The sequence below is a fragment of the Elephantulus edwardii genome, unplaced genomic scaffold (genome assembly GCF_000299155.1).
Source record: "Elephantulus edwardii isolate Elephantulus edwardi_28Jun2011 unplaced genomic scaffold, EleEdw1.0 scaffold00029, whole genome shotgun sequence".
In the NCBI taxonomy this organism is placed as follows: domain Eukaryota; kingdom Metazoa; phylum Chordata; class Mammalia; order Macroscelidea; family Macroscelididae; genus Elephantulus; species Elephantulus edwardii.
Window position 1 is genome coordinate 15,040,618 of NW_006399779.1, and position 26,067 is coordinate 15,066,684.

The 26,067-nt window shown below is 44.8% G+C and overlaps 1 protein-coding gene across 1 annotated transcript in view; it reads left to right on the forward strand.

Moving 5' to 3' along the window:
- The window catches only part of LDLRAD3 (low density lipoprotein receptor class A domain containing 3), a 240,456-nt gene that overhangs the window by 65,949 nt on the left and 148,440 nt on the right, over nt 1-26,067 (forward strand). Inside the window, exon 3 of the mRNA XM_006883760.1 lies at nt 19,073-19,207. Coding sequence (XP_006883822.1) covers nt 19,073-19,207 — 135 coding nt within the window. The remainder of the gene's footprint in view (nt 1-19,072; nt 19,208-26,067) is intronic.

A 26,067-nucleotide genomic window follows, 5' to 3' on the forward strand; every position in this document is an offset into this window, starting at 1 on the left:
GCAACCCTCATTTTGGACTCTTATGATAATCATAATGCCCTAAAATATATTAATTTTAAACTGTTCTCTCCCTCATCGGCTTCAATGCAGTAAACATAATTTATCCAGTTTTTCTCAGTCTTACCCCCACCCCAGTGTCAGCCTCATTCTACAATAGTGGTGCAACCAAGGTATCCCTGGGGGCAAGGATGGTGGCTCTTCCTCTCACAGACTTTGCTTTGGAAAAGACATCATGCTGGGGAAGGCCAGCGAAGGCGAGGGTGAAATTCAACGACTTGGATTGACGCATGGCGGCAACAGCGAGGATGATGCGGGCCGGGGCAGAGTTCAGATCTATTGTTCATGAGGTTGCTGTGAGTTATAGTTGACTCATCCGTACCTGACAACAACAACAACAACAACAACAACAACAACATGCTGCCCAACAACAGCTGGGTTTGTGGGCGCAGATCTCCTGATCTTTTCTCTTGTGGACCGTTTGGTTAGGAGTCAAGCGCTCCACCACGGCGCCACCAGGGCTCCTTTTGTACTGAAATATATAGAGATGAGGTTTCCTGTCATCTGTCATGTGCTCCAGGCCAAACCATTTAGAACAGGTGGCTGCAATGAAATTGTTGAGAGAGTTGATAATTATTAAAGTCAGGTCCCAGCCTCTGTGTATGAAACAGTAAGAAAGTGAAGAGAAACGACTGAAAAATAAAGTTGCGATTCTGGTGGATGGCTTTGTGACTGTAACAGATGACTGCAAGACTTGACTTGAGACTTCAGTCTGCAGAAGTACGACTCCCCAGCCGCTTAGCTGCACGCACCTTGTGCTTAGGATTAAGGATAAACGAGAACCACTCTGTCTTTTTAAAATCCTGACAGACTTAGCTTGCACCGTTTCCATTTCTCCTTTCAGCTGTGTTTGAGCCTCTTCCTTTTCACTTGTGTTCATTCCTTTGTGCTCCGAAGGGGCTTACGGCTCCTGCCCATCATTCCTGACTGAGTGAGCAATTGAGATGGCAGAGTGGTCTAGGCAACTGTAATTGAAAGTTGATTCAAGTCGAGTTAGCTTCTTGCTGCTGCTTTCTGTAACCCTTGTAGTTGTGTCCAGAGAAACCACTCTGTCTTCGACTGTCTCTTCCACTGATGGCCAGTTCGTGCTTGTTGGCCCAGGCACGACTGAACTGCATAGCCAGTGTATCAGTGTTCATCCTTCCCAGATGCTCTGTGCTGGGATATTTCTGTAACTCTGTTCATGACCATCCTGCTTTGATTCTTCAGTCTTCATCCGATTTGTAATTTGTAGCCATAAGAGCTGTGTCTTGTATCTTGTGGACTAGGGCAATTGAACACAGGGGAGAACTTCTCCCACCTCTTTCCTGAAGGTCTTATTGGCTGACCTGCTTCTACCCTAACATGTCATGACCAAGCTGGGCCATTCCCTTGTGGTTCCCACGCCATCCTAGGCCTTCTGCAAACATCAACCATCTTCTAAGATAAGCATCACAGGACGTCTTTAATGCTAATGAGCAAGGATATCTTTGAGGACTAAGGTGTGCCTGACCCAAGTTGTAGTATTTTCAGTTGTCCCATATTCCTGTGGAAGTTGGACAGTGAATAAGCAAGGCCAAGGAAGCACTGATGCCTTTGAATTGTGGTGTTGGTGAATATACCGTGCACTGCCAAAGAACAGACACATCTGTCTTGGACAAAGTGCAGCCAGCATGCTCCTTCGACACGAGGACGGTGAGACGTAATCCCATCTACTTTGGGCATGTTATCAGCGGTTGCCAGTGCCTGGAGAGAGACAGCATGCTTGGTAAAGTGGAGAATCCTTGGAAAAGAGGAAGCCCTTCGATGAGATGGCTTGACATAATTGACAACAACAGGGGACCCAAGCACGACAGAGATTCTAGGAAAGATGGTGCAGGGCTGGACGGGGTTTTGTTCTGTTGTACAAAAGCCCCTGTAAGTCAGAGCTCACTAAATGATACCTAACAACAAGAGGGGCACACCCTAGCCACCCGGGGTGGGAAAGGGGTGAGAAATTAGGAAAGATCCAGTGGAGATCTGTAAAGATGGGGTAATAGTGGATATAGATCAATGGTGATTAATTTTATAATGTCCATCAATGATAGTATGAAACATAATGTGAATGAAGGAGTGTGTGAAGTACAAGTATATAAATGGGGGAGGGCGACCCTTTATAAAAATTGTAAAAAAAAAGCTTGCTCAGCTCCATAATCAACTCTCTTGGTACCAGCAGTCAGGAAGTCAAAAGACATATTGCATTGGAAAGGTCCTTTCCAAAGTGCTGAAGAGCAACGGTGTCAGTCTAGAGACTAAGGTGTACCTGATTGAGGCCATGGCCTTTGCAATTACTTTCTGTATATCAGAGAGCTGGACAGTGACTAAAGATGACAGAAGAAGGATTGATACCTTTGAGTTGTGGTGCTGGAAAAGAGTGTTGAACATACAGTAGACTGCCAGGAGAACAAAGAGGTCTGTCTTGGAGTCGGTGAAAGCAAATTTCTCCTTGGTTTGTTGGAGGCAAGGATTTTGAAGCTCTGTTTTACGTACTTTGGCACGTGGCCAGGAGGGGCCAGTCCTTGGACAAAGACATCATGCTTAGAAGGGTGGAGGGACAACATAAAAGAAGACCATGGATGTGGTGGATTGACATGGTAAGTGGGGGAATGGAGTTGGGTGTGTTAGAGTTAATGCAACTGGCTCAGGATAGTGCAGGGTTCAGAGCTATTGTGTATGGGGTCACTGTGAGTCACAGGTGACTCGATGGCACATACAAACAACAATTCTTCTCCCTTTTTCCCTCTCATAGTCTCCTACCGCTGCCTTCTTTTTCTCCGCCTCAATGCCTAGCACCATTTTTCACTTGCTTGTTTGTCCCTTCCCTGAGACAATGTGATGGTCAGGAGGTGGCATTGTAGTGTACCTCACAGCTGTATTTCCAGTGCCGAGTAATACTGTTTGGCCTAGAATTGACATGTAATGACTACATCTTAATCGGATAACACTATCACATGGTGTCATAATTGCATATTGACTTGTCTTTCTCTTCCAGTAGCGCAGATGATCTTGTAGAGCAGAGATGGAGTTTTCTTTAATCTCCAGTGCCTCATAGCGCGATTTATTCAAAGGCAATAGCCCATAAAAGATTGAATGAATGAATCAAGTCGGTAGTCAAACAAAAGGTTAAATGAGGAAGATAGGCAGCCAGCCAGGGGCTGTCAGGATGCATTCGTAACGTGTGGAAGCCCCATCCTCTGTGAGCTGTCTACCAGGAAGGTGTATTTGGGCCTTCTGTTGATTGCATTAACTCTAGCCTCTGTCTGCCTTCCAATTCTCATCCTCTCTCTCTAATCTCAGTGCCTGGAAGCTAGAGCGTGAGACGCTGCAGTGGGTGGGGAGAAGATGGGTTAGGCACAGAACGCAGCCTCTGGCTCTGCGATTCAGCTCAACCAAGAAAGAAAAAATATGCATTTGGGTAGATAATTATAATATGAGGCCCACAGTGGCCAAGCTGGATAATTATAATACGGGGTCTACTGTGGCCACACTGTGGGAATCATTGATGAGAGAGATTCTTTCCCTCTAGGCTCATCAATAGGGGATGTTGGAGGAGGTGGAAAGGACCAGAGGGTTGGGGAGGGAGTATAATTCAAAAAGAATAATACAGGCCAAGTTGCTATTTCAGACCAAGGGTCCAAGAGAGGCTGGGTGGGGAGTGAAGTGTTCAAGGCGTAAGAGACCACTTGGCTCATAACTTCCTGAGCACTTCCTGTGTGGATGGAGAGCTTCTCTATATGATGTCATTGTAGGTAAGCAGTTGTTGTTGTTGTTATGGGCCATCTAGTCCTCTGTGACTCACAGCAACCCTATGTACAGCCCGAAACCCTGCTTTATCCTGTGCCAATCTTAATGTCTCCAACACACCTACCCCCATTTCCCTAATGACTGAATCGATCCATCTCATCGAGGGTCTTCCTCTCCTGTGCTATCCCTCCACCCTCCCAAGCATGACGTCCTTCTCCAAGGACTGCTCCCTCCTTGCAACATGTCCAAAGTGTGTCAGATGAAGCTTCAGAATCCTTGCCTCCAAGGAGCAGCCTGGCTTCACCCTCTCCAGGACGAACTTGCAGTCCATGGTATATTCAACACTCTTCTCCAACACCACAGCTTAAAGGCATCAATTCTCCTTCTGTTGTCCCTAGTCATTGTCCAGCTCTCTGATGCATAGCAAGAAATTGCAAAGACCATGGCCTGTATCAGGTGCACCTTAGTCTCCAGACTGACATTGTTGCTCTTCAGTATCTTGGAGAGGTCTCTAACAGCAAACTTTCCCAACACAACTTGTCTTTTAATTTACTGGCTGTTGGTACCAAGAGTGTTGACTGGGGAGCCAAGCAAACTGATACTGTTAACAATCTCAATCTCTTCACCACATATCATGATGCTGCCAATTGGCCCCATGGTGAGAAATTTTGTTTTCTTAACATTGAACTTTAATCCATAAGCAGTAGTATACTCTTTTTATAGGTAAGGGAAGGAACCTTGTTGGCGCAGTGGGTAAAGTCCTGAGCAGTTAACTTAAAGTTTGGTGGTTTGAATGCACCAGCTGCTTCTTGGGAGAAAGTCGGAACAGTCTGCTTCTGTAACAAGTTACAGCCTTACACCTTTCACTGCCGTGGAGTTGAAACTGGCTCATAGCCTGTCTTCCCTTGGATTTCCAAGGCTGTATGTAAGTCACACCAGAGGAGCTTGCCCGTCTTTCTTCTGCAGAGGTGCTGGTGGCTTCGAACCGACAGAGAAGCACTGCCTTTGGGTTTTCAGCACAACCACCTATGGACTAGGCCATCAGAACTCCCCTGGGAGGCTGTTTTCTTCTAATACGTAGGGTTGCCGTGAGTCAGAATGCACTCAGTGGTGGTTTTTGGTTTATAGATTTACAAAAAATGGAGACATAGAGACATGTAGTGTGGCCAGATCACTAAGTGGCAAAGTTGAGATATCAACGTCACTCCTTGTTCACAATAGGTATTATGCTATGGTAATTTTTTTCAGTTTTAAAAAATTTTATTTTATATTGGTTTGCTCACAAAGTTCATATATGTTGTATTTCACACTGTTCTTCATTCATATTTTGTTTAATACAATCATTCTCATGCACTATGTTTTATAAAATCAAGCACCACTGGACCTTGCCCTTCATTACCCAATGTTTTCAGATCCCTGCTGGACCATCCCATTCTTTCAGCCCCTCCCTTCACCCGCCACTGTGCAGCCCTGTGGTTTTGCCCGTAGCCAGCCTCACTCCTCTGCTGCCACCCTGTCCCCTCTTGGATCCCCATACCATGTTTTACTAGTTATGCTTCTATTTTTACAATAATGTTCTTATGGAGTATTTGTCCTTACGAGACTGAATAAGTTCACTCAGCATAATGTTCTCTAGTCCCTCCCGAGTTACGTAGTGTTTTTTAAAATCATTGCTCCTGAGTGCTGCATAGTTTCCATTGTGTGAATTTTCTGTCCTTTCAGTTGTACTTTGACATTTTGGCTGTTTTCATGTTCTTGTGATTGTGAATAACGCTGCTATGAACATTAGTGTACAGATCTCTGTTTGTATCTCGTTCTAATTTCCTTGGGGTATATTTCTAGTAGAGGAATAGCTGGGTGCTCTGGAGTTTCTATGTTGAACTTTTTGAGGAAATGCCACACAGCCTTCCAGAGTCATTGTATATGATTTTACAATCCCACCAATGGTGTATGAGAGTTCCTACCTCTCCACATCCTCTCCAACATTTATTACTTGCTGTCCTGTAAAACTTTGCTAATACTATTGGGGTGAGATGGGATCTGATTGTGGTTTTGATTTGCATCTCTCTTAATTGCCAGTGATTTTGAGCATTTCTTCATGTGTCTGTTGGCCATCTAATATCTTCCTCTGTGAAAAGTCTTTCCATGTCTCTTGCCCATTTTGTAATTCAATTACCAGTCTTTTTTTTTTCTGGAGGCCCAGGAGTATTCTGTAAACTTTTATTAGGAGACTCTTGTCTGAGACGAAATGAGCCAAATCTTTGTTCCCTGTCAGCAGGTTTTCTTTTTACCCTGTTGATAAAAGTCTTTCATGAGCACAGAGATTTAATCTTTAGAAGGTCCCATTCATCAGTTTTACCCTCTATCAGGCTGTGCACGTCTGGCTATATTTGTCAGTCTTTATACCATAGACTAGGCCTTCTAAGCTTGATTCCAGATTATCTCTTATGAATGCTATGGGATTGGGCTTTACTCCTAGGTCTCTCATCCACCTTGAGTTGATTTCTGTGTATGGTGTGAGATGTGGATATGGGTTCAGCTTTCTGCACTTAGCAATCCATTTCTGGCAGCACTCTTTGTTGAAGAGGTTGTCATTTCCCCATTTGATAGGCTTTGTTTTGCTAACTTTTTGCAGCACCACATATATGCATGCTCAACCATATTCTTCTCTCAGTGAGCTGAGGATTGATGAAGGCGGAAGCCAGGCCTCCATTGCATTGCTTAAGTGAACTCTTAAAGGAAGACAGACAAGACTTGCAGCTGATCCCACACAAACCACCTTTTCTCTCTGTCAGGGTCAGAGCTGTGAGCATTTTTCTAGCCACAAAGGAGGGATTCTCTGCAGGAGAGCATGTTTCGTGTCTCTGGCGTCCTTCCTCCTGGTACAGAGCAGTCTTGGTGCAGCTTCATTGTCCCTGCTTCTCTGGCATCCAGGAAGGATGAGGTTAGAATGCTGGGCAGTGGGGAAACCAGTGGTAAGCATTGTGGTATGAAGGAGCAGGCAGGAGCTGTGAGCACTGAAGAATGGGGGATTCTCATCTGCATTTCCTTAGGGTAAAAGGTGGGATCAAGCCAGTGCCACAGGCTTTGAATGAATTAAAGCAAACGCATCGCTTCATTCCCTGTCTTGAACCTGGACGGTTGCTGCTCGATGACCACAATGGTCCCATGATCCTCTCCTTTAGATGTGGTTGAAATAACCCTGCCAGCATAATCAAGCTGTAAGCGATCACCCTAGGTGACCCTGGCAGGGAGAGGCAAGTTCTCTTTCCTGACTCTTGTGGGCTGGAAAACAGGTTGTTCAAACCTTGTTTTTGTGGTAATTGTAACGAAGGAGCTTTTGAGCTTACAGTTGAGTTTTTGACATTAACTCTGAGGACAGTTTTATCCATCCCTGTAGAAGTAAGTCTTGTAAACTATGTTTCTTTCCCTAGTTAAATAGTAAAATAAAGAAATAAAAATAAATTCTAGGACTAATAAACTTGAAAAAGGATTAAGTAAGCATTTATCTGGGGCACATTAAATATTGCCAAACCGCTAACTGTGTTGTAATGATACTACCAGCTACTCACTCACTCACTGCGGTCAAACGGAACAGATTTATAACTAACTGACATTGAATAAGCATGACAGAAGAAATGGATGCCTTTGACCTGCGGTGTTGAAGAACAATACTGAAGATCCTGTCGATGCCAAACGAACAAAGAGATAACATTGTGGAGGCAAGGATGGCGAAGCTCCGTCTGGCGTATGTTGGCGTGTTGCTAGGAGACATTATTCCTCAGAAGGACGTCATGCTTGGGTAGGTGCGAGATGGCAGAGAAGAGGAAGACCCTCAACTGGGTGGATTGACACAGTGACTGCAGCAATAGGCTTGAATGTGTGGGAGATTGTGAGGTTGGCACATGACAAGTTTAAGTTCAGATCAGTTGTTCATAGGGTTGCTGTGAGTCGTACTTTACTCAGAAGCACCTACAACCAACACAGCTAACTCTCCATTGTGTTTCTGAGGCTGTAAATTGTGTATGAGGAGATTGCCCATATTTTTCCCAAAGCACTGCTGGTGGATTCGAAACATCAGTGAGATGCAGTGTTTGGGTTAGATGCACAGTGCCCTACAGACTACAGCATCTATGCTGGAAGCTAAGCCCCAGTCGTTCAGATACTGGCAGACTCACCCATGGTGGACTGGTTTCAACATTTCCACAGCAGCAGAGACTAGGAATAAAAGCCTGGTGATCCACTTCTCAAAATTAGTCAGTGAAAACTCTCCAGATCATAGCAGACTATCGCCCTGTGTGGTGCTGAAAGAGGAACCCAGTAGGTGGGGAGGTCCTCAGAACACCCAGTGCCTGAAGCAGGGAGTCCAAATGTGCCAGTAGCCATGAAGATGCCATGGAATTGGACGTCATTTGTTTTCATGATGTTGTACTTAGGGTTACCAAGAGCTGACGCACTTGAGCCCAACTAACAGTCAGCACCAGTGACACCTGTTATTATTGTTGTTAGGTGCTGTCAAGTCAAGTAGGGCTCATAGCAACCCTAGCACAAAAGATCTGAACCCTGTTCTAGCATGCGCCATCCTCACACTTCCTGACACACATGAGCCCTTTGCAGCAGCCACTGTGTCAGTCCACCTAGTGGAGGACCTTCCCCTCCTTTGCTGACCAGCCACTTTCCCCAGCATCCCATCCTCTAAGGAATAGCCCCTCTAAGCAACATGCCCAATGTGTGTGAAATGAGGCCTCATCATTCTTGCCTCCAAAGAGCACTCTGACTCTCCCCTCTCCAAGGCAGCAGTCAAGAAATCAAAAGGGAGAAGTCTATTGAGAAAATATACTGTTAAGGACCTTGTTAAAGTGTAAGTAAGATGTTCCTTATAGGCAACAGTGATGAAACTTGTCACATATACTTTGGGCATGTTGTCAGGAGGGGCCAGAGTTTAGAAAAGGACATCAGGTTGAGAAAGGTAGAGAGAGGGTCAGAGAAAGAGAGGAAGACCCTCAGTGAGATGGACTGACATAATGACTGTCACAGGGGCTTGAAGAAGATGGAGATTGTGACATTGGTGCAGGAGGGGCAAAGTTCAGATCAGTTGTTCATAGTGTTACTATGAGTTGTAGTCTATTGGACAGCACCTAACAGCAAAACCCAACAAATACTGCTGAAAGATACTTAGAGAAAACATCATGACAAGTTTGCCAGACCTTGGGCCAAATCCTGAGAGGTTGACATAAACATTAAGACTTTTTTTTCACAGTGGTTTTTATCCAAAGTTTGTATACATTGTGTTTCACTTTCTTTTTCATTCACATTGTGTTTCATATAGTCATTGTCATTCATTGTGTTTTAGAAAATCAATCTACACTGAACCATGCCCATCATTACCCTGTCTTTCAAGATCCTCTTTCCCATTTCCTACACCCACCCCTGCCTCCACCCACCAAATTGTGCAACCCTATGATTTCCCTGTCGCCCACCCTCACCCCTTTGTTCCCACTTCTCTCTTTGGATCCCCACAAACGTTTTACTAGTTATCCTTCCATTTTTAAAATAATGGTACCATGCACTCAGCATTATGCTCTCCATTCTCTCCCAAGTTATGTAGTAATTTTCGAAATAATTTTTCTTGAGTGCTGTGTAGTATTCCATTGTGTAAATGTACCACAATTGTTTGGACATTTGGGTTGTTTTTTGTGTTTTTGTGATTGTAAATAACACTGCTGTGAACATTGGTGTACAAATCTCTGTTCGTGTCTCACTTCTAATATCCTTGGGGTATATTCCTAGTAGTGGAATAGCTGGATCATATGTTTAGCTTTTTTGAGGAAATGCCAAACTGCCTTCTAGAGTGGCTGTACTATTTTATAATCCCACCAACAGTATATAAGAGTTCCTGTCTCTCCACATCCTTTCCAACACTTAATGCTTGCTGTCCTGTTAAACATTGTCACTACTACTGGGGTGAGATGGTATCTCATTTTGTTTTTCATTTGTATCTCTCTTATTACCAATGATTTTGAGCATTTCTTCATGTGTCTGTAGCCATCTGAATATCTTCCTCTTGAAAAGTCTTGCCGTGTCTCCTACCTATTCTGTAGGTGGGTTATCAGTCTTATTCTTGTGGCGGCCCTGTAGGATTTTGTAAGCTTTTGTGATGAGACTCTTTCCTTAGATAGTATTGCCAAATACTTTTTCCCAGTCAGTAGACTGTCTTTTCACTCTATTGGAAACAATTTTTGAGGTGCACAGGGATTTTAGCTTTAGAAGGACCAACTCATTAATTTTATCCTCTCCTGGTTGTGTATTTCTAGATGTAGTTGACAGCCTCTTTATACCGTAGATGAGACCTTCTGTTTGTCTCTTATGATGTTTCTGGTTTTGGGCTTTTCGCCTAGGTCTCTGATCCCTTCTTGAGTTGATTTTCATATGTTGTGAGAGGTGTGAATCCTGTTTCAGCTTTCTGCAGATAGCAGTCCCGTTTTTCCCAGCACCGTTTGTTCAAGAGGTTTTTATTTCCCCATTTGATAGATTTTGTTTTCTTGTCAAATATCAGTTGACCATAGATAGAAGGGTTAATGTATGGGTTCTCAATTTTGTTCCATTGGTCTATGTGCCTGTCGTTGTAACAGTACCATGCTGTTTTAAACCTTAAGACTTGGTTGGCCTCTGACCTCCCTCGTCTGCATTCTGGTCCATCATGTTCAGTTTGCTGTACTGTGATGACTTGCATTTTGTTATCATACTGGACTGCTCTTTCAAATACCAGCAGGGTCGTCTATGATGGACAGCTTTCAGCAGAGCTTTCAGACTAAGAAGCTGGCCCGGCCATCCATTTCTGAAGCAATGGGTCCTCAAAACCACCGTGAATAGGAATGGAACATTATCTGACACACTTTTAGAACATAAGGTCCCCAGGTTGGAAAACACACAGAATAGACTGGATGGTGACTATTACGGTGGTCTTAAACACAGCAGAGATTGTAAGGATGGCACAGGATTATACGTAGGATTTGTGTGGGTCAGAGTGGACGTCAGGGAACCGAATAACAACAGCAAGGCCCTGCATTCACTTGATTTCAAATCTGGCAGTGCCGATAAAGATCTGGCAGCAGTCCGGGAAGAAATGCATGGTAGTCCAGCTTCTCTGTTTCGGGTCTTTGGGGAGGTTAAGTCATTCTGGTTGACTCAGCCCACCTGACAAACTGAGAAGTGAGGCCTTTGAGAACCCTTCTTGCCAACACCTTCTCAGCGCTGTATTACGTCTTGTCTTAATCAGCATTAACTTTTTTGATGACAGCTTAGGGTCATTGTTTAGAACTCCCATTTTTTGACTGGGTAATATGGAACTGCTTTTGTGTCTGTTTTGCAACTTCCTCGTCTGTTTTTAAACTACCCCAGATCGCTGTGCTATGGATGGGAGTTTTAAAGTAGTGCTTTTTGTTTTACTTTTTTTTTTAATTGCCTTTCTCTTTCCATGCACAGCCCTCAGCTTTCATTTCTGGCTGCCAGCTTCTTAGCAGGGTGGCAGCAGTGTGCCCTCTTCCTTTCCATTTGCTGTGTCCTTGGAAACTGAATACAAAGCTTCCTGAGATTTGCTTAAGTGAGAATCATCGGAGCCTGAGGGCAGTGGATGCTTGAGAAGGTGCCTGGCGTTCCCAGGGTGAGCGTGGTGACATATGTTTTGATAGTTCAGAGGCCTTTTTCCTGGCTTGCTGCTGGATTAAGGGGATGGGCATGGTAGGATGTGTTACTCTAACATCCTCTGCCTCTTTCTCTCTGCAATAAGGGGAGAAAAGGCAGAAATGATGAAATAAGTGAGCTGACGGAAGATTTCAAAGCGCAACTTGAGAAGAAAAGCAAAGTATTGTAACAAAAGGTACAAATAAATACCTGGAGTTAGAAAACCAAAAAAAGAATAACACACTCAGTATTTCTCAAGCTGAAGGCCCTGAAGAACAAATTCAACCTTGAGTTGCAATAGATGAAAATGAAAATAGATGAAATATTTAATGACACAGAGAATATCGAAAGAGTATGGAAGGAATACATAGAGTCAGTGTACCAAGAATTGATCAACAGTGAACCACTTTAGGAAGTAGCATATGATCAAGAGCCAGTAATATTGAAGGAAGAAGTCCAAGCTACACTGAAGGCCTTAGCAAAAAAACAAGACTCAGGAACTGATGGGATGCCAACTAATTGAGTTGTTTCAGGAAACAGATGCAACCTTAAACATGCTCACCAGTCTCTGCCAGCAAATCTGGAAGACGGTTACCTGGCCAAATGACTTGTTAACGTATTATCTTAACAGAATGGGGAAAAATATCAAACAATAAAATTACTATCACCTGCAAGTAAAATCTTATTGAAAATGATTTTTTAAAAAAATGCTGACCTAGTACACTGAGAGAGAACTGCCAGAAATTTAGGTTGGAGTCAGAAGAGGCCATGGTACAAAGAATATCATTGCTGATGTTAGGTGGATCTTGACTGAAAGCAGAGAATGTTGTAAAGAAGTTCCCATGGACAGGCATTCCCATTCCCAAGAAAGGTGATCCAATAGAATGTGGAAACTATCGAACAATATCATTTATATCACATGCAAGCAAAATACTGCTGAAGAACGTTCAGAACCAGCTGGAACAGTACCAGAGGTTCAAGAAGAACGTTCAAAACCAGCTGGAACAGTACCAGAGGTTCAAGCAGGATTTAAAAGAGGCCGTGGCACCAGGGATATCATAGCTGATGTCAGGTGGATCCTGGTTGAAAGACAGAATACCAGAAGAATATCTAAAATATCGATTTGTGCTTTATTAACTATGCCAAGGCATTAGACTGTGTGGATCATAAGAAGTTATGTCAGACATTGTGAAGAATGAGAATCCCAGAGCACTTACTGTGCTTATGCGAAACCTGTACCTAGAGCAAGAGGCTGTTGTGCAAACAGAGCAGAGGAACATTACATGGTTTAAAGTTAAGAAGGAAGTGTGTCATGGTTGTATTCTTAATTTGTATGCTGGCTGAGTCAATCATTCAAGAAGCTGGACTCTGATGAAGAATGTGGTATCAGGATTTGAGGAAGACTCCGCAACAACACGGATAAACTTTTATGACAGGAGATTGACAAGGAGGAATCGAACAATTGAAGACTTAAAGTTTGTGCATCCTGTGAGCAACTGTGCACTTGGAGTGAAAAATAGAATTATGTGGTGGGAGAGTTCAGAGAAAACAAAGTGAGTCATCATGTAAAAATTTCTGCCAGAAGCGATGTAAAAAGATCTGGTAGGTGCAGTGGTTAAGCTCTCACCTGCTAATCTGAAGATTGGCAGTTTGAACCCATTAGTGGCTTCATGTAAAAAGATGTGGCAGTCTGCTTCTGTAAAGATTACAGCCTAAAATATGTATGAATTTTTGAATGCAAAACCAGTCAATCTACTGCAAACATTCACTCACACTACAATTAAAACTTAAAAAATTAGGAAACTCTATAAAACAGTTCTCCTCTGTCATCTTGGGTTACAAAAAATTGCATTTGGCTTGACAGCACACAGTTATGTTGCTTTTGTTGCCTTTGAGTCACCCGCTACTCATAGCGACCCTATGTACAATAGCCCTAAACCCTGCTCTGTCCTACACCGATCTTATTGTCTCTGACACACCTGCCTCCATTGCCCAAGTCACTGAATCAATCCATCTCATTGAGGGCCTTCCTCTCTTGCACTGTCCCTCCACCCTCCCAAGTATGACGTCCCTCTCCAAGGACTGGTCCCTCCTGCAACATGTTCAGAGTATGTCAGACAGAGCTACAGAATCCTTGCCTCCAAGGAATAGCCTGGTCTCACCCTCTCTAGGACAAACCTGTTTATTCTTCTAGTAGTCCATGGTATATTCAATACTCTTCTTTGAGCACCACATCTCAAAGGCTTCTGTCATCCCTAGTCATTGTCCAGCTTTCTTATGCAGAGCAAGTAATTGCAAAGACGTGGATCTGGTGCACCTTCCTCTCCAGACTGACACTGATGCTCTTCAGTACTTTGGAGAGGTCTCTGACAGCGGACTTTCCTCAATGCAAGTATTTCCTGGCTGCTTGAGCACTAATGCGTGAAGACCCTATGAGCTTTGGGAGGATATCAAGAACATCACACAACCATAGATTCTTAAAATTTTTTTCACAAAGTTATTCAAGCATAATGAAAGTAATATTTATGTTCCTAACACTTTATTTTAACAAATGTTGCAAGGTTGCTAAATTAAGCTAGAAATTTTAAGAATAATAGTGTTAGTAAGTTTAGTTAGAATTTCAAATTGTCTGTGGCCTAGTGGCAAGAAGCTGTGCAGCAATCCCAGAGGCAGTGGTTCAAATCCACCAGCTGCTCCATGGGAGAAGGATGGGCAATCTTCACTTTTCCTGTTTAAAAAAAAAGGGGAGGAGGAAGAATTCCAAATATGTATCATTCATTTGCATGCGTTTAAACTTCGTATACATGATATAGCACTATACACATTTATCTTTAATTTGCTTTTCTCACCCTAAATTTTATTTGTGAGATTTATCTATCTTGACTAGTTCTTTTATTTTTCACTGCTGTAGAGATTGGCAGACTTCCACCCACAGGCCCAATTTGGTCCACCTTTTGTTCATATAAATAAAGTTTTATTGGCATATACCTATCTCTTGTTTACTTGTGGCTCCTCTGCGGAGCCAGAGCAGAGTTGAGTAGGTGAAACAGAACACAGGTGGGGTGGCTAAGGAAGCCTGACATCGTTTCTATCTGGCTGTCTACTGAACATTTCCCCCTGTTGTTAGAATGTCTCAAGGAGACTTTGTAATGTAGTGCATGACATGTTGGACTGTTAACTGTGAGGTCAGCTGTTCGAGTTCACCAGTTGCTCCAGGGGAGATAGAAAGATAGACAGCTGACTTCCATAAAGATTTACAGCATTAGAAACCCAATAAAGGGCCACCCTGAACTGCAATCAATCAATAGCAGTGGGTTTCAATAATAGAGAATCTCCTTATTAAAAACAGCCCTATTGCTCTTGAGTATCATGGTGTTGCTGTCTCATGCCCCCCCCACCTCCCCACCCCATGTGTGTCAGAGAACCGTGGTCCGGGGAGTTGTCAGCGGCTGTTTTTTGAGAAGTAGATAACCAGGCTTCTAAGAGTTTCTGAAGAGACCTAAACAGCCAACTCTTCAGTTAGCAGCCATGTGTTTTAATCATTTCCACCACCCATGGATTCCAACAATATAATCACTCTTTCATTTAGTGATTGCTATCACACGGGACCTTCTGCTGCAATTAGCTATTACTGAATAGATCCAGGGTGAGACTTACCAACTGTCATGCCCACTGCTAGTCCATGATACTTCCTCTATTTCTACATCCTTGCCAACAACTTGTTATTTTAAGACTTTATGTTTGGTGAGCCTGCACTGGTAATGTGATACTTCATTACCTGTGACATTTAAATTGTGTTTCTTCAAGTACTTACAGATTTTTTGCCATCTTCCTTATGTGGGTTATGTGACCATGTCCTTTGCCCAAGTTTTTTGTATTTTTTTTCCCTTTTGATTTGTGAGAGCTCTTTCTGTATTTTGGCTGCTGGGCTTCCGTGGGTTCCACACACTAAAACTAGTCTTCCATAGGCAACGGGAAAGACAATATCCAGTAAAGGGATGGGTAGCATACTCTCACTGAAGAAAGAGGAGACATAGAGAGGTGGAAAGGATTAGTGGAAATCAAAACTACAGAGAAGAAGTGGGGGAAAGTGGTAAGACGACATTGTGAGTATATCAATCTCTCTCTCTCTCTCTGTCACACACACACACACACACACACACACACAAGAGAGAATAAATCCAGTCTACTTCAGCTCCTTGGAGGCAAAGATGACACAGCTTTGTCTCACATACTTAGGCATGTTACTAGGATGGACTATTCCTTGGAAAGGGGTCAACAAAAGAGACGACCTTCAATGAGATGGGTTGACAGTGACTGCCGCAGTGTGTCAGAGGTGATGAGGATGGCACAGGATGGGACAGGGTTCGGATCTGTTGTTCACAGGGCTCTGTGAATCATACTCAACTTGATGACACCTAACAACAACAACTCCAGCTCTGGTGTCCTGGTCTGTAGGGAATTTCACTGGTAACGTAAAGGCAGGTGGTTTGAAGCAGCTGCAGGTGAGAAAGGCAGGCAGCTTCCTCCTGGACAAGCGACAGCTTCCGAGAACCTGTTGGGGGTCAGTGATGAGTTGTTTGAAGGTTCAGTTCTTCTTCATTAATCTTGAAAATATACGTGGATACATATATGTGTGTATCAGGAGTCCTGGTGGCCAAGTGCACGGTGTATTGGCCTGTTAGCAAACTGTTGGCTATTTGAATTAACAGCTGCCCCTTGGGAAAAGGCTGGACAAGCATCTTGTGGAGATTTATAGTCTCGAAAAGTCAACAGAGAGGTGCAATGAATTGGAACTGAATCACTGGCAGTGGAATACATGTATGTATGTATGTATGTGTGTGTGTGTGTGTGTGTGTGTGTGTGTGTGTATGTGTGTTATGTCTGTGTATGTATTTACATACTCATGACTCTTTTCATAGAACATTGTGGCAAGTTAAAAGCAGCCAAGGCTGAAGAGTCAGCGAGCACGTGGCAGCAGTCCCAGCACCCCCCTCCTTGTTCACAAGAGGAAGCTACTACCATGTTGGAGCAATCAGAGTGCCTGCCTGGGCCTGCCAGGCCGAGTGACTGATTGTTGCTGATGTGATGGCTGTGTAGATGTGACCCAGAAGGGTTCCTGTGGAAGTTGGTGACCGTTGTGGCGAGCACGATGGACAGAGGGTTTGGAGGGCTGCCTTGGACAGAAATCGAACGTGATTTGTGGTTTTGGGTCTCACCCTTTGGGTTTTGGCTGAAGTCAAGCGTGGTTTCACATTGATCGGGTTTGAGCCATTCTCTGGCCCACAGCAATTTAAATAATTGAGACTTCCATTTGCAGACCAGACTGCTTTTGTTTGATTTCATGCTACTCCATCATCCTCAAAACCTAGATGGCTGGCTTTCCCATCCCTCTGCCTCTCCTGACCCTTGAAATCAAACGTTCGGAACCAAATAATTGAAGGAAACAAGCAAACGCCAGTCCTTTGTGTTTGCATTCTGTCACTGTTTACTACTGTCCAGTTGGCTCCTGATGCCAGTCCCATGTAGGATGGAATGAACGTTGCCTGGTCCTGTGCCGTCTCCGTGGGTAGGTGTGGTTAGACTGGCTTCCATTGGCTGAATTTTGGAAGTAGATCACCAGGCCTTTCTTTCAGTCTTTCCTAACCCGAAAGCTCTGCTGAAACCTGTTTAGCATTGTAATTATAAGATAGAGCACTGACTGCGGATGACGTGGCTTGACTGGGAATCAAACCCAGGTCTCCTGCATGGATTGTGAGACTTCAGTTATGGAACCCCCGATATGTTTTGGATTTATAACCCCCTGCCTGGTCTACAGAGCTCAACAGCCAAGGTTTTTGTATATCTTTAGAGTACTTGGTGAAGGGTGCTTTTGTTGTTAATAGGTGCCAGCGAGTCGTAGCAACCTTATGTCACCAGATTGAAACCTGGTCCCATCCTATGCCATCGTCACAGCCTCTGCTGTGTTGAAGCTCATTGTTGCTGTCCTTGTCTCGGCCCCTCTCCTTCAGGGTCATGCATGGGAAGGTGGAAAGCTGCCAAAGAGAAGACCCTTTAGGAGATGGATTGACACAGTGAAGGTGCACGGATGGTCCAGCTGCCACCTTGTGGTTGAGGAAACCAAGAGCTACTTGAGCTGACTTGTCTTGGATCCTTTAGTAATCTTCTGTGCAATATCTGGTGCCCTTGTCTGTTGTTTTTCCTATAATGTATTGAAGTAGAGGCTCACTTCCTCACCTGAGATCCAAGGTGGGTGGGCCTTCTTCATCCAAAGCCATTGCCGCTCCTTCATCCAAAGGCTGACAGAAGCGGGGGTGTTAACGTTTCTGTAAGTCAGATTCTGTGGTGTGCAGTTTCTCCCCTGTCCTCTTACATGATGCTCAGATTGATTCTCTATTAGCAGAGCTCACCTCCTGGCTCTCGCACCAGAGGAGCCAGCCAGAGCGCGCTGATTAGTTAAAGGGACCTCACTCTTGGTTTTATCCTCTGCTGGTGCCATCTGGAATTTTTTTCCCACATAGTTTGGAACAGTGGCCCCTGATTTTTTCAGTTTGCACTGGACCTTACAAACTATGAAGCTGGTCCTGTCCACCCATAAAGAAACCAAGGTTCAGAGAGGCAAATGGATTTGCCCAGAATTACAGAGCTAATGAATGACGAGCTGGAATCAGTGTCTCTCCACTCCAGTTCATTGCATTGATATCAAAGCTCTGGAGGGAACCTTGTTTGAGTCTCAGCACGCTTCAGGGAATGCATAAGCCAGGTCACTTGTACAGTTTTCCTGTGAAGGTTTGCATATGTTGGTGAAGTTTTGTGTTGACTTCACCTTGACCATTTAGCACCCATGTCCTTGAAGGAAAGGACCATAGGGGTTTTGTCTCTAGAAATTTCAGAATGTTTCTAAAACAGGGAGCTTCTGAACAGTGGCCACAGAACAGTGGGGTTACTGATCACCTTTGACTGTGAAGAAGACATTGTGATCATGAAGCTAACTTTCATGATCCCTGACATATAGAAGGAATTAAGAGCCGGACGAATAGTTAAAGGACTGGAGAAATTCTTTGTCATTTCAGACCAGATCCTGTCATCACTGCCTTTGTGATGAGGAAAAACCCCTCTACCTAGGGTCATGGTTTCCCGACATAACTACTCTTTCTGAATTTCCTTTTACTCACTGTGTCTTTCATTCACGCTGTCAGTCATTCATGTCTGTGTCTCTTCAAGGGGCAGGAGATGCTCTTGAAATTCAGTTTTTGCTCCAGACTTCTCCAAGGCTATTGGCTAGCCTAGGGGTTGATTGCTTAGGGTAAGGCATTGACCTTGGACCTTGCTGGTGTGGCCGCATGGCATCAGCATGGTGTCTGGCGAGAAAGACCTTTAAAATGGAGTAAACGTTGGCTGGCCCAGTCATCAGCTGACTAATTTCTCCAAACTGAACTTGAGTATGCCGCCTTGGAAGATGAAATTACGGTCTCCTGGTCAGGACACATCCCTGGCTTTGCAGGGTTCCCGGGTCCCCAGGGATACTCACGAGCCTCCCTTGCTGATCTGCTCTGTTTTCCCTTCACAGCAGCAAACCCCCTGCTCTGCTCCACTGCCCGCTTCCACTGCAAGAACGGCCTGTGCATTGACAAGAGCTTCATCTGCGACGGGCAGAACAACTGTCAAGACAACAGCGACGAGGAGAGCTGTGAAAGTTCACAAGGTAGGAGCCACTCGAGCCCTAAATAATCTCTGCGACCAGCATGACAGTAACGGTGACGGAAACTTTGACAGGAGGCAAACAGCGCTCAGATCCAGCTCTCCGTATGCCAGCTGGACCCATTTCACACATATATTTACATGGTTTTAACAATCACACATTTACCATTTTGATCTCCGCGTTTTCTACGCAGGATGTATCATATCGTGGGAGAAAGATGTGGCAGTCTGTGCCCATGAAAATCACAGCTTTGGTAACCCATGGGGCAGCTCTTCACCGTCCTGTAGGGTCACTGTGGGTAGGAGCTCAGTGGCCAAGTGAGTAAAAGAGTTGTGCTGCCAACCCACAAGCCACCAGTTCAAACCCACCTGCTGCTCTGAGAGAGAAAAATGGGCAATCTCGTCCCAAGCAATTCACAGCCTCTGAAAACCCAACTGGAGGGTCAGCTCTGAGTTGGTTCCAACTCAATGGCAATGAATTTGAGGGGTTTATTTTGTTTTTTGGGTTTTGTTCTGTTTTTTGTTCTGAGAAGTAGGACTCGGTTACACCTGCAGTGGGCTCTTTGGGAAGCTCGTACACATTTTCCTTCAAACTTGTAAGTTGCTCCAGCTGTATTACATTCTGTTCTGTTGCTATCCTGTGTGGTTCCTTAAATCATTGCATTTTCGGGGGCATCTGGACAATGTAGGATAAACTCCACAGAGTGAGCGTGTCTGTGGAGTTCACAGTGACACCTCACATGCGTCTCTTTGAGTGTTTGCTTTTCTAACTTTGCAGCCTTGTGGCATTTTCTGCACGTGCTCGTCTCCCGTACAATCACCGGCATTCATGGATGCTCGTTTGTTTTGTTTTGGCATCGTTTGCAGTTGTAGACTGATAGCTCCCCAAATGCTGTCGTCGGTGTTTCTCTGATTAGGAGGGAAGTTGAGCATTTTCCCTCTCTGTTTACTATTGTTTCCTCTCGTGTGAATTGCTGCTCGTGTTTGGGCCCTTGATTTCAGTGCTGTTTTATTCAAGCTGAAAGACGCAGCTGCGGGCTGGAAAATGGGCTCTGCTGGGGGATCTTGAGGAGAGAGGGCATGTGGGGTATCTTGCCCTGGGAAACTGACCAGGTCTGTGTCTTTACTCAAATCATGCATTCCGTCAGTGAGGAGGGGAAAACACAAAGATTTTAAAGTGTACGTTCATTTTCCAGCATATTTGACTCATTGGTGCTGAGTCAGAACCAGTTCATAGCTGACCCTCAGGAGATTTTTAAGGGTCACGAACTGCATAGAAAGGGAGGGAGTTTGCCTGTTTTTCTCCCCAAGAGGACCCGGTGGATTCAAACCTCTTGCCTTTGGGTTGGCAGTGCAACTCCTTACCACTAAGCTACCAGAGTTCCCTGTCCATTTTATGGCATTCCAGAAAGTATGTATTTGTTATAAACGAGTATAATCTATATGGTGGTTATATGTGATATGGTATTTTGTTTCTTTTGTTTTGACTATCATTCAATATTGCATCATGTGACTGAACCACAGTTTGTAAATTTACAAAAAAATATCAGAAGAAAAGTAAAGAGAATGATGGTTAACTAGTTAACTCATATGTAGGAAGGTTGATGGATAAGTTTCATATAGTCAAATTTGGTTATTTTCAAGGTATATTAAATATATTACACCCTGTCAAATGAACCAGTCTGTTTTGAAAGAGGGGCAGCCAGATGCTCCTCAGAGCAAGAATGGTGAGACTTTGTCTCCCGTGCTCTGAGTGTGTTCTGAGGATGGGTCAGTGCCTGGAAGGGGGTTCAAGTTGGAAGGTGGAGAGTCAAAGACAAGGAAGAAGCCCCTCAGTGAGATTGATGGGGGCAGTGACTGCAACAGTAGGCTTGAGTGTGCCAGAGAGTGTGAGGTGGGAGAGGGCAACATTTTGATCTGTTGTTGTTAAGTGCAGTTGAGTCAAGTAGGACTCACAGTGACCCTGTAAACAACATATGTGAACCCTGTCCTATCCTGTGCTACCCTCACACTTCCTGACACACTGGAGCCCATTGTGGTACTCACCACGTCAGTCCACCTGGTTGAGGGTCTTCTTCCCCTTCTCCAGCCCTTCGCCTTTTCGATCACCATGTCCTTATCCAAGGAATAGCCTCTCCTAGCAACATGCCCTAAGTATATAAAGCAAAATCTCCTTATTCTTGCCTCCAAAGATCTCTCTGGCCGCACCTTCTCCAAGACATATCTGTTTGTTCTCTTGGCTGTGCATTGGATGGCCAGTGCTCCTCTCCAACACCAACAGTGCAAAGGCGTGAATTATTTTTTTGTCACTCTTATTCACTGTCCGGCTCTCATATGCATAGCAAGTGATCAGAAAGACCGTGGCCTCAATCAGATGCACCTTAGTCCTCAAACTGATATCATTACTCCTCAATAATTTGGAGAGGTCCCTAACTGCAGACTTCCCCAGTATAATGTGTCTCGTGATTTCCTCACTGCTGGTACCAAGGGTGTTAATTGTGGACCCAAGTAAGATGAAGTTGTTGACAGTTTCAACCTTTTCTCCATCTATCGTGATGCTGCCTTTCAGTCCAGTGGTAAGAATCCTTCTTATGTTGACACTGAGATGCAATCCATATTGAAGGCTGTGTTGAAGGTCAACTCAGTGACACCTGCTAACAACAGTAAGCTTTTATTTTAGTGGTGTCCTCATAGCATAATGCAAAACATATCAGGCTGCTAATGATAGGGTCAGCAGTTTGAGTTCACCAGCCACTCCAGCGTTTCCTCCTATGGAGGGAGATAGAGCTGGAATCCCGATGGTGGATTGCTACAAGTCTGAATTGACTCAACTGCCTGCAATCGGTGGGTTAGCTTTTATTTTTGGGTGGTGTTTATTTTCTTTTTTAAAATGAATGAGTGATGGATCATAAATAGTCTACTGGCTAGTGTATCACCATCTTCGGGTTCTCTAGAGATATGAAACCAATTATGTTTACTTCTCTATCTTCTATAAATACATCATGACAATGAACTCTGTCTGGGTTTGATTCCAACTCATGGCCACCTCATGTGTGTTAGAGTAGAACTGTGATCTGTAGGGGTTTCTCCAGCTGATTGGTCAGAAGTAGAGTGTCCTGCTTTTTTCTGAGGTGACTCTAGGAGAATGCAAACATTTTGGGTAACAGCTGAGTGCATTAACCATTTGCACCACAGAGGGAAGAATGAAGGAAGGGAGGAGAGAGCAGACAATTTATAAGCAAAGATCCATGACAGCCAATTAACTGGGCCAATGGGAATGAGATTTGGGAGTGAGGAGAGGAAGGCAGTACACATTGCTGGAGTCAATGTCTAGAACTTTGCTGCTTTGGGTCTCAGTATGTGGATCAGTGGCATCCACGTCCTAAACAACATGCCTCTGGAGACTCTGTGAACTTCGATAACTGTTTATAGTTGTAGAGGGGCTTTAGACCTTTTGTTCAGAGGGTCACTATGCGTTGTGCTCGACTCAAAGACAGTCAACAACAACAGCAGCAGCTACATCAATGTCAGCCATCACTTGTATGCATTCTATTTCCATTTTCCTATTTAATCCTCATGAAATCCCCATGTGGATAAATGCCTCCTTTTTCTAGATGAAGACTCTGAGGAATACACGGCGCTCCTTGGCCAGACCTCACAGCTAGTGATGGAGTCGGGGCAGGAACTCAGGTTATCTGAAGTATGAACCAGTGGCCATCCCACCCTTTTAAAAACTACCATCCTAGCTAAGCTAGGACCAGGAACTCCAGTGTTTGGTCCCACCCTTAATACTAAGAGCTTGTAGGAATGGTTGAGTATAAAGACTGACATACTGACATGTTTTCTCTCTTTGAGCTCAAGTTTTAGTAAGTAAAAAAGAGAGAGGGACTCCCTGTCTCCTGAGGAATGCTGGGAAGTTCTTCTGTGGAAGCCACCAATACCAACATAGTTAATTGAGCATTTTGGCAATTGGGTTGCAGCTTCTTTATCTTGCTTGCTGTGTCCTGGTGATAAGACTCGAGGAGAATTTGGAAAACTTGCCATGAAGTTTGGCACTTTCCCAGATGCTTACAGTGACTGTGTATGTGTGTTTGTGTTTGTGTGGGTGTGTCTTCGTGTTGGGCGTTTCTTTCAGAGGGTGACTAACATGGCACCTTCCCAGCACAAGATCTTGTGCTGCCCACAGGGGATACAGAAGTTATCTTTGTCCCCAGGATGTTGTGTTCAGGCAGGGTACAGATATCAGCCCAGCTGGAGGCCAAGTTCAGCAGCAGAAATTTGAAGAAGAGGGTGCAGCTCTTGCCACAGAGCAGGCGGAATGAGAAAGCAAAGTGAACGGAGGCTGTGAGGCAGATGGGAAAGAAGGATTTGGTGTAGTCGGGGAAGGGAGGAAAGCTGAGGCTACCTCTGTGGGCGTGCTGTCTGGGCTTGGCAGAGCCATGTTAAGGTGCTTGGTGACACAGTGGGTAAGCGCTTGCTACTCTCTGAAAGCTTGATTACTTGAACTCAGCCAGTAGCTCCCTTGGAGACAAGACCTGACCCCCAACTTCCATCAGGATCACAGCCTTGGGAACCCTTGGGACTGTCCTGCTGTGTCCATAACAGACACAGGGAGTCTGAGTTGCCACAACCAGAGAGAGCCACGTTAGTTCCCAGGCTTTGCTTTGATGTTTGTTTCCTGTACTTGCTATGAAACACAATGGTATGAAACACAATGTGAATGGAGGATATTATGGAACACAAAGTATACAAACTTCAAGCAAAACAATATAAAAAAAATTTTAAAAAAGAATAAAAGACTTATTAACTGCCTCGACAGCAGCCGTGGGACTGCAGTCAGTGGAGCCAGACACCCTCCACATAGCCTCAGAGCCATGAACTTGTCCATCGTCCAATGAGGAGAGCTGCGCTCAAGGTCTTTCACACTCTGGTCCAGTGCCCTGCTGAGCTAATTAGCCGGCACTGACTGCCAGAGAGCTGGAGCCTGGGTTTATAGTGCTTCGATCAACAGCTAGTGGCACAAAGAATTACAGGTGGCCCTGCCTTTCCAAGTCCTGAAGTCAAACCTAATCATTTAGAAAGCTGAAGAAGATCCGAAGTCTGCTGGGCAGAGGAGCTACGTCAGGCCACCACTGTTCATCCAGTGGCTTCATGCCGTCACCCACTGTAACGAGGTCTGATAAGGAAGTTGTCCATTGCCACCTGTTGACATTTGGGATTTCTTGTCCCTTCTGGTGGCCTAGTGAGTAAGGAGTTGGGCTGCCAGCCCAAAGCAGGTGGTTTGAATCCACCATCAGCTTCTCAGGAGATGAGATGGGCAGGCTCCTCTTCTGCAGTGTACAGCCTCTGAAAATCTGCTGGAGGGTCAGTCAGCTATGAGTCAGCTGGCTCCAAGTCAACAGCATTGTGTTGGGTTTTGAGTTGCTCACAGCTACCTCTCCCCCCACATACGGGAACTGTGGTAGACTGCATTATCTCCGCCCCCTCATTCATTGCATTCTTCTTCTTCCGCCTCCTGCCTTATGTCTGATACAGCAGTGACCACAATAAATGGCCCTGTCTGCTGGGTTCTGGGTTTGCTCTGAACCATAGGATGAGAGCCAACAGGATGGGAACAAGGGCAATGGGCATGCTCCCTGGGGCTTATTCTCTTGCTGTCCATGACCTGTCAGAGGAGCCTGCCCTGGGGGATCCTCGGGGGTCCATCCCAGCAGGGACCAGCAGAGCCCAGCCACAGAGCCAGGAAGGTGGCTGCAGGGAGACTTGGAAGACAGAATCACCACAATATGCTGATGAACTAACTGAGAATGACAAAGGTAGAAATAAGCCCTGGCGCATCACTGCAGGGAGGCTGAACTTGTGAACCCAGAAAGCCTCCTCCGCCATCTTTCAGTGGGAATCGTTCTGGTCCCTGCTGCCGCATGCCCCCCATGGGCCTGGGGAATTGAGAGTTAAAGGCGCTTATGATTTTGGATGAAACCTTTGCTTTTCTGTTGAAAGACAGAGCCAGGGAGCTAAGCAGCCGAAGATAATTTCTGGAGAAATCGTGAAGGGTGTGAGAGGAGAGAGGTGCTAGCTTTCAGTTTGGTTTTTAAAGCATAGAAAGAAAAGAGCTTTATTTAAAAAAAAATTCTTGTGTGTTTAGGGGCTTGAACCCCAAAATCTGCCACCCTAAGAATTTGATGAGCGAGGATGTTTACCCTCTGCTTGGAGACACCTTGCTACACCCAGATCTTCTGTGCAGGTACCCTATGAAAGGCTCAACAACCTTAAATAATTCATGTTTCTTTACTTAGAATAAAACTGCTGGAAGTAAGTTTAGCAGGAGGAAAGAGAAGCCTTTTCCCCTCTTGCTTTTAATTTAAGAGTTTAAAAGCGCAGCTGGGCTGGCAGAGGCAGAATTGCTGACTTAAGTTGGAGAAACAGAAGGAGGTTGGTGAGATTGATTGCCGCTTTTCTGTACCTGTGGGGTTTTCTTCTTGGTAATTGAGTGTTTGCATCACGGAAGCTTCCTTTCCTTGAACCGTGGCAGCGGGGGGGCTGAGAATTTCTAAAACGTCCCTCATTTAGCAGCAAGTCAGGATGATTCTGCACTCGTTCAGGACCGTAATTGCTTCCTGATCTTGGAGCTGCTGTGGTAATCTTCGGTGGCGTTTCCCTCCCCTCCACCCCAGTCTCCTGTGTCTCCATCTTCCACACATGTCTCCCCACCCCCTCTCTCCTTTCCGGGCCCCTTCCTGTGTGGACACATGGCAGAGAGGCCTCCTCTAGAGGTCCTGGACCCAGTTTCAGAGCGTTGGATCAGGTGTGTGTGGTATTTGCCAGCTCTCTCGAAGTCTCTGCAGTTTACTGAGCTTTATATAG